Below are 9,292 nucleotides of genomic sequence, written 5' to 3' on the forward strand. Positions count from 1 at the left end.
AAACAAGCATCTCTGTCTGAAATGTCTGTGTCTGAAATGTCTGTGTATGTCTGAAACACAGGCTTCTAGCGAGGGCAATTTTGGGGCTTCACCATGTTTCATCGAAATGTACAACTGTGTCATCTGCATAGCAGTGAAAGTTAACATTATATTTTCTAATGACATCCCCAAGAGGTAAAATATATAGTGAAAACAATAGTGGTCCTAAAACGGAGCCTTGAGGAACACTGAAATTTACAGTTGATTTGTCAGAGGACAAACCATTCACAGAGACAAACTGATATCTTTCCGACAGATAAGATCTAAACCAGACCAGAACTTGTCCGTGTAGACCAATTTGGGTTTCCAATCTCTCCAAAAGAATGTGGTGATCGATGGTATCAAAAGCAGCACTTAAGGTCTAGGAGCACGAGGACAGATGCAGAGCCTCGGTCTGACGCCATTAAAAGGTAATTTACCACCTTCACAAGTGCAGTCTCAGTGCTATGATGGGGTCTAAAACCAGACTGAAGCATTTTGTATACATTGTTTGTCTTCAGGAAGGCAGTAAGTTGCTGCGCAACAGATTTTTCTAACGTTTTTGAGAGGAATGGAAGATTCGATATAGGCTGATAGTTTTAAAAATATTTTCTGGGTCAAGGTTTGGCTTTTTCAAGAGAGGCTTTATTTCTGCCACTTTTTGGTACACATCCGGTGGATAGAGAGCCTTTTATTATGTTCAACATAGGAGGGCCAAGCACAGGAAGCAGCTCTTTCAGTAGTTTAGTTGGAATAGGGTCCAGTATGCAGCTTGAAGATTTAGAGGCCATGATTAATTTCATCATTGTGTTAAGAGATATAGTACTAAAACACTTGAGTGTCTCTCTTGATCCTAGATCCTGGGAGAGTTGTGCAGACTCAGGACAACTGAGCTTTGGAGGAATACTCAGATTTAAAGAGGAGTCCGTAATTTGCTTTCTAATGATCATGATCTTTTTCTCAAAGAAGTTCATGAATGTATTACTGCTGAAGTGAAAGCCATCCTCACTTGGGGAATGCTGCTTTTTAGTTAGCTTTGCGACAGTATCAAAAATAAATGTTGGATTCTTCTTATTTTCCTCAATTAAGTTGGAAAAATAGGATGATCGAGCAGCAGTGAGGGCTCTTCGATACTGCACGGTACTGTCTTTCCAAGCTAGTCGGAAGACTTCCAGTTTGGTGTGGCGCCATTTCCGTTCCAATTTTCTGGAAGCTTGCTTCAGGGCTCGGGTATTTTCTATCCTGAGCACAGGGAGCTGGATAGGATCTCCATGGATATGAACCAACTGTCATTCAGGAGGCAGCAACTGATCGACCGCAGGAAAATGCTGACCATCCTGCAGGAGTTCAGGAACCGCTCCAACAACAATAGCACAGGTAAAGAGGAAATTCACTGTCTAGAACCGCTATTATTGAGTAAATGCTCATGGCAGGCATGGATGCATTGTGTGATGTGTCCTCTAGCTATGCCCCAGCAGGGCTAATGTGTTCTATCACTGACTCCCTCCGAGACATGTATTATCTCTCTTTGTCCAGCAGAGGGATCCAAGCAGCAGAGTGAGATTCAATGCATTGATCAGGAACTGCAGGAGCTGTCTGAGAAGAAGAGAGCGCTGCAGGAAAGCCAAGATAACATTCTCCATTCCAAGGACCAAAGAAAAGGTGTTTCTACTCTACCGTCGTTATGGTGATACTGTCCCCACACAGCACTCTCTTAATACTCACATTCTGATCATGATTGTCTCCCTTTAATATCCTTTTCAGAGTGCATCATCAGTCAGGGGGGCGTGTCTGTTCTCCCTGACCCCTCTGTTGTCTTTGTTGAAGCTCCACCCTCTATACCAGGTGAGTCACTTGGAATGAGAGTCAAATGATGTGGGAACTTGTTCATTTGTGGGTTATTTCAAGCGGGACCCCCATTTTGCTACAATTATTTTCCTGGCCTGCTTAGATCAGAGGCTAGTCCTATAGATGAGTGATGTCATATGGTCATAACTACACTCCCTCCATAGCTCCGGAGGTCATCCTGGACATCCAGAAACTTCCTCCCTGCTCATCTCAGACCCAGTGCCCACAGTGTCGACAGTTCATCACCACAGAGATGGTCACTTCAGTAGGCAATGTGGCCTGTCTGGTCTGTGTCACAATGTCTATACTTGGGTGAGTTGACCAGCACTGTCTTACTTCTGTGTTACTACCAATTGTCTGCCATCTTTGAATGGACAGGAGGTGGACAATGAGGTGTTTTCAACTCTATTCTTCATCTGGAGTAGGATATTTCAGTTAACAAAGAATAGGAACACTTCTTAGGTCTCTTAAGTAGATGTGCCAACAGGTGCTTTTTGGAGACTGCATTCCAGATGTTTGTTTCCTGCAGTACTATGCAAATTTCAGTTTGTAGTGCCTTTGGGCTAGTGTCATATCTGATAATCACATCACCTGATGGAACACAAAGTTTAACACTATCTTTTCTGCTCTATTCTCATTCAGCTGTGTGGCTGGCTGCTGCCTTATCCCTTTCTGCATTGATAACTTCAAAGATGTCACGCATAGATGTCCTAAGTGTCGAAGTTCAATAATCACCATCAAAAAGCTCTGAGGTAAGGGCCCACATGTACATAGAGACTAATAAACAGGTCTCAGACTGGGCTTGGAGATCTCCCCTTGTGATGATGAGACATCTACCATGAATCTGAGGTGACCCATTTGGGGTTCAGTAGACACCCTGTCCCACCATGCAGGTACAGGACAGCATTGGATGTGGAGGACATGGACAATGAATGTGGAATGGTGCCAAGCCATAGTGAAACATGTTCTGCTGAGTGAGAAGTGGTCATAAATTCCCAACAACTGTACTGAGGTCAGTGTCACTCCCATCACTCCTGTGATGATGATGTAGTCATACTGTGAGAACTGTGGCTGCATCCTGTACATTTTAAGTTAGTGTGTATGGCATTGTTCTTGGAATAAAATGTATTCATCAATGATATTTATTAGAGAAACTGCACTAAAATGTTTTTTAAAACATTTTTATTGACCTGCAAAAAACCTGTGTGAATTGTAAAACATCGGAGGAAAATAGTGTTTCAAGGTCTGTGAACTCTAAAGCTGCATGTGACTTATCCAAGCCGAGTGGTGACTGTGTTAGGGTTTGGAACTCATTGATAAACAAAAAGTCACATGATATGGTTGTTTTATTTACTAAACACAACTGAATCATTTTCACACACAATGTACATTGACACAAAAAGGCTATATATACACATTATGGGTATACAGTAGTATGCATACTGTATACACCAAACAGTCTTAATACAAAAGAGCTTAGATGTGCTACATTTGTATAAAATGTACGAAAAGAGCTCATGTGCGACATTTGTAAAAAAAAAACAATTTTTTAAAATGCAAAATATATACACAATGTGCAAAATGTATGGCATACTAACTATGTATCAATACACCATTGCAAGGGAAGGGGCTATACTAGTATAGTACAAATAAAATGACTTCTGATTCCAGCTCATTCTCCCTTTCTGTAGTTTGGACACATGATCAATGGGGCACTTGATGCTCAGACAAAAACAAAGTTGTGCACAAAGACCAATCAGGAGCAGGCAATGTTTTTTTGATGAGCCACCCATTTTTATCCACTCACAGTGTAAACTGCTTTGCAATTTAAGTGCTTTTGTCTTTATTTCTAACAGAAATGTGTGACATTGAGGCATTAAAGGACCAGTGCACTCAAAAGCATTTATATACACTGATTGTACAAAACATTAGGAATTAGGAACAGCTTCCTAACATTGAGTTGCACCCCCCTTTTCCCCCCAGAACAGACTCAATTCGTCGGCGCATGGACTACAAGGTGTTGAAGTGTTCCACAGAGATGCTGGCCCGTGTTTACTCCAATGCTTGCTTCTCACAGTTGTGTCAAGTTGGCTGGATGTCCTTTGGGTGGTGGACCATTCTTGATACACATGGGAAACTGTTGAGCATGAACACCCAGCAGCTTTGCAGTTATTGACAGACTCAAACCAGTGTGTCTGGCACACCGGTGTGTCTAGTTCCAAACCTCTTTGCCAATATCAGCTAGTTTTCAGTTTCCCCCTCCCCACTCAGACCACTCCCAGACAGTCATAGTAAAATTATTGCTCTTTGCTAAGGAGCTGTTTTAGTTTCTTTTTGATAATTTTAAGTGAAAACAATCACAGTAAGGTACTTCATTGTTACTCAGAAAGTATTTGATATTGAGTTAAAAACAGCTGCATTGGACCTTTAAGTCATTTTCTTTGGTAGGGGACAGACAGGTAGGCTAGAATTGATCCAAACCCTTGAAATTACATATTTCATTAGCACTGTCTGCAATGTATTTCCAAGGAATGCTTATGCTGTCGTTGGTGCGTCAAACTTTATCATGCCGAATAGTGTTTTAAAGCTTCTTCCATTTTTAGGGGGCTCTACTAAATTACAGAAAGGTTTCTGTGTTTCTAAAGGCAGTAATCCGTTGCGTAGCTCAGACTGCTTGAACAAGAAGACTGACAACTTTTGTAAAGTCAACCCATCTGTAAACTCCTCTGCCTTAACCCATTTTAACCGTTGGTTCAACACTTCAAATGCTTTCACATTTTATCTTTGGCCAGTTTATGTCACTGTAATGTAATTTTTTAACTACATGTGGACGATTGCAATAATCATGTAGGATTTTGACCTAAAAGAAGACTTCAACTGGGAGAGAGGAGTGAAAACCAAGGCTATTACAACAGTGTGGAGATCATTTTAATACCCATCTGTTGGTAATAATTGTACATATGGATCACACACTGCTTTGAAATGTGTTTTGAAAGGTGTTTTGAAAGGTTGCCTCTTGATGTGATTGTGAGTGGCTGAAATCCCGATCCTACATAATCTGCTGGTCTAAGGCTTCATGAATAGAGACACATCAGGCCTACTACAACAAAATTATACAATAATGATGCTTACATTTGAACCTGCAGGACTATAGCCACAAATATTGCTAAGCTGATCACAAAAGCACAAGACAGCCTTGAACCACCTCTGCTGATTCACTGTGACTCCTTGGCTTGTCAAACTGAATAATGTCAATTTGTTTGTTCTCGGTATGTCAGCCAACTAAGGTCAGATGGTATATTGAAGAGAGCCATTGAAATGCCGAGGGGAATTTACTGGCTATATTTCTGCCAGTTCCTAGAGTCAAAACAAGCAAAAGCGATATGCAACACAGATGTGCAGTGCACACACAGACACCAGCTCTACACACCAGCTCTACACACCAGCTCTAGCTCATGTGCACTGCACGTCACACATAAACCAGCAGGATTCAGCTGATCTGTACATTGGGATAAATCCACTCCAGACGTGACAATAGGGTTGAGAGAGAGAACATTTCCAAAGGCTCTTTTGTCAATAATGTAAAGGACATAGGCCTGGGCTAGCTAGCTACAGCAGTGCTGTGCCACCTATTGTGACCCCATGCACACTCAGGCAAAGCACGTTGTAGTTTGGTAAACAAACTCACATTGGCCCTACTCTCCCCCACACAAGAATAGAGTAAGAACAACAGCTGCTAAAAATGTGATGGCTCTCAACTTCTAATTTGGATTAATTCAAGAGTTCTCAGGGCGACAGCTCTCGTATTGTCAACCAATGATACTAAATGTGGGTATCGTGCACTCACTGTTTTATCTTACATGACATAAGGGTGCTTACTGTTAACACTCACTTTAAGTAGTCTCCTGCTTTATTTTAGTTACAACACAATCAGTCATTACTCTTTGGAAAGTCTTTAGTTGAATTAAGTGAAAGCAACGCGTTGAAAATATCAAGATATTTGGCAAATGGTCTTATAAGGCATAATGCAATATGTGCAGTCTTTTAGCATCTGTGTCCAATTCCCTCCCATGATGGGAATCGCATGGGGGCACTGAGTAAAGCAAAGGCAGTTATTTCAAAGCCATAATGCTAAGCTAATACCACATTCCAATATGTCATATACATACACAGGACTGTAATACAGCTGCCTTAGTGATGTATGCAGCAGAGCAGACAGACTACTGCTACTGTAGACATAGGCTTATAATATATACAATCTCTCTGCACTGTCTGTCAAATTTATCACGAAAGTAAGTCAGTAACCATGCCACTGGCGCAGTCAGAACCAGGCGTGAAATTCTCTAACACCTGGGTCAACATCTGTTTCCACTAGCGAGTTCTCATCCTGAGCCGGGATCACATTTCCTGATCCCTCTCCTTATCTACTGTAACGCCATTTCAGGAGAGACCACCCTTCCTCAGACCAGGTCCTCTTCTGAAAGAGATCACAGGGGAGATCAACCTCTTCATACCATTGATCTATACCACAGCACAGCGGGTGCTTAGCCTTCCTTAGAATGAGTGGCAGTTATGAGGGACGATACCTCAGAGGGAAACAGCTACACTGTATATCCAATGACAAAGGAGGGTCCATGCCTCTAGCACTCCGATCTGCTCAGAGCAGTGAGATCCACCACTAGTGCTGCTGTAGCCCTGCAGGGACTCAAGGCCAGCAGCACTGCACTCTCCTCCCCCACTTCCACTGGAGAAGGACTGACCTCTCCGTCTCACTTATCAGTATGTGTGTGTCTCTCCTTGACAGCCCTCTGTCTGAACAGGCCTGTTTGGGGGGGGGGGGGTGGAGGTCACATTGACGCCCCTTAGTCCCAGTGTAGCTGCAGGTCATGGGAGTCCAGGAAGTCAGAGGCGAATACCCCAGACGGTGGAAGGCCTAGTGGGTTGAGTCCCCCCGTCGGCCCGGGCATGGTCAGGTCCAGCCACTCCATGTTGTCCAGGTTGGTGTGGTCCAGGTGGTAGCTGGAGGGGGGTGCACTGACATTGTTGAACCCAGTGGTGTCCGTGTCCATGGGGGAGTGCTCCAGCAGCTGACTGTGCAGCTCTTCCATCAACCTCAGTGTCTGGGGCTCAGTCTCCCCCTTCAGCGTGCATTCCAGGAAGGCCTCCAGCTGGTTGTCTATGGCCAGGCCTGTCAGGCTGGGTGGGGCCGGGGGGTTAAGGGTGGGGGCGGGCGGGCGGGCCACCAGGATCTGGGGCGGGGGGCGGGATAGCACCGTGTTGAAGGGCAGGGTGGTTACGCTGGCGGTCACAGGAAGCAGCTTGTCTGGAAAGGAAGGGTCCTGTCTGATGAAGGGGGAGATCTCTGTAGAAGAAAAGAACATGGGAGATGATGGATTCATGGCCAGGGAGGGACTCAGCTGTCGTAATGGAGAGGAGTAGACCCCAACCATAGTCAAGTATTTTTTCTCACCTCCACTCTCGATCAACACGTCAAACAGGTCGTCCATGTGCTGACTGGTTGCAGTGGGTACCTGCATAGACAATAAAGACCAGTCAATACCTTCCTCAGCGCCTAACAGACCGAGAAGGTCAGTCCAGTGTGTTTTAGTAGGGTGTTATAAAAGCTCTATTACCTGTGCAGCAGTCTGCATTCTGCGCGTCTGTTTAACGGCCTCTTCGTAGCGTGGCGGGTCCTTACTCTTGGGGATGTGGTTTGAGAAGTTGGGCTGGCAGGGAGAAGGGGACTGATGGACAGAAAAAACTATGAGATATAATCCCTATAAGCTCTTAAGAACCTACGCAGTTCACATATTCAACACAACTAAATGAATACGTGGATATAATGCAGTATTTAATTAAACAATGCCTTGTTTGTTGGACCATTGGGGACTGCTTGATTGGACGAGGCCCTGGCAGGGGACCTGCTCCCTGGGAAAGTGTTTAGGAAACACTGGGGGATCTCTGTCTGACCTGGGCCTGCTCTGAACTGGAATCCAGAGCCTGAGGTGGTGGTGGTGCACAGTGGGACTGTCATCTGTAGAGGAATGATGAACAGTGGTTAACCCCATGGTACACACTCCTTCTGGGGCAGATAAATACTGGTCAGCTGTAGTAGTACACACCCTCCATTAGAAGGCACACAGTGGTTGGACAGGGTACACACTCTCTCTGGGAGGAATAAAAAGTGTTTATGTATTATTATGTGGTAGTACACAATCTCTAGGGACATAATAATAATAATATCAGTGCAGTGCAACACAAAGCAGTGTGTTTCTTGATGTGGGAGCACTCGTCAATGAGTGTTGTGCTGCAGTTGGTGTTGCTAATTCTAGCTGGCTGTTGATTCGGCCCAGTGCAGATCTGCAGACCTGGGTTCAAATAGTATTTGACATCTTTAAATTAAGTAGTGTTTGCTTGAGCTTGCATTTGAGTGACAGATGGACAGAGTGTGCACTTTTGGGACTATTCAGTTGGTTACATTTTTGCCAGGCAGGCCCAGTCAAGCACAGCTTAAGTATTTGAAGGAAAACAAATGCTATTTGAACACAGGTCTGGTACTATAGAGACTAGAGCAGACAGCGTAGTCTAGTGTGCTGTCTGCCTGGCCGTCTGTCAGCACCTGCTCCAGTAACCGGAGCTTAGGCAGGCTCCGGCCCTCCTTGTTATGCAGGTGAAGGAGGACCCAAACGCGACTTAACAGAAACAGAGTTTATTAATGCTCAAATCCGAATAACTGAAATCCTCTAGACAGTAGAGGGGAAAACAACTGGAGAAGCGGCCACAGACTGCAGGTCGCTTCGGGTAGGCGCAGGCCGTAGTCAAACTGAGACACCTGCTCACACGCAGCGTCTGAAGAAGGCACAAAACACGACAGGACAGGGTGATACACAATCACGGCAAAAAAAACACGACAGGACAGGGCGAAACGCAATTACAGCATGGAATACAAAACAAGGAACCGACGGCACAGGAACGGAACACAAAGGAATAAATAGGGAGTCTAATCAGGGGAAAGGATCGGGAACAGGTGTGGGAAGGCTAAATGATGATTAGGGGAATAGGAACAGCTGGGAGCAGGAACGGAACGACAGAGAGAAGAGAGAGCGAGAGAGTGAAAGGGGGAGGGGGAGAGAGAGGGATAGAACCAAACAAGACCAGCAGAGGGAAACGAATAGCATGGGGAGCACAGGGACAAGACATGACAATAAATGACAAACATGACAGTACCCCCCACTCACCGAGCGCTCCTGGCGCACTCGAGGAGGAATCCTGGCGGCAACGGAGGAAATCATCGATGAGCGAACGGTCCAGCACGTCCCGAGACGGAACCCAACTCCTCTCCTCAGGACCGTAACCCTCCCAATCCACTAGGTATTGGTGACCCCGTCCCCGAGAACGCATGTCCATAATTTTATGTACTTTGTAA

The 9,292-nt window shown here is 44.8% G+C and overlaps 1 protein-coding gene across 4 annotated transcripts in view; it reads right to left on the reverse strand.

The window, feature by feature from the left end:
• Positions 1 to 3,909: 3,909 nt before the first annotated feature.
• LOC123999146 (myocardin-related transcription factor B-like) overlaps positions 3,910 to 9,292 on the reverse strand; it is a 42,950-nt gene continuing 37,567 nt past the window's right edge. For all 4 annotated transcript variants that reach the window (XM_046304606.1, XM_046304607.1, XM_046304608.1 and 1 more), the window contains 4 exons: positions 7,733 to 7,900; positions 7,500 to 7,610; positions 7,337 to 7,397; positions 3,910 to 7,228 (listed from right to left, as the gene is read on the reverse strand). In XM_046304606.1, coding sequence (XP_046160562.1) covers positions 6,729 to 7,228; positions 7,337 to 7,397; positions 7,500 to 7,610; positions 7,733 to 7,900 — 840 coding nt within the window. In that variant the 3' untranslated portion in view covers positions 3,910 to 6,728. The remainder of the gene's footprint in view (positions 7,229 to 7,336; positions 7,398 to 7,499; positions 7,611 to 7,732; positions 7,901 to 9,292) is intronic.

The sequence above is a fragment of the Oncorhynchus gorbuscha genome, linkage group LG16, assembly GCF_021184085.1.
Source record: "Oncorhynchus gorbuscha isolate QuinsamMale2020 ecotype Even-year linkage group LG16, OgorEven_v1.0, whole genome shotgun sequence".
Taxonomy (NCBI): Eukaryota; Metazoa; Chordata; class Actinopteri; order Salmoniformes; family Salmonidae; genus Oncorhynchus; species Oncorhynchus gorbuscha.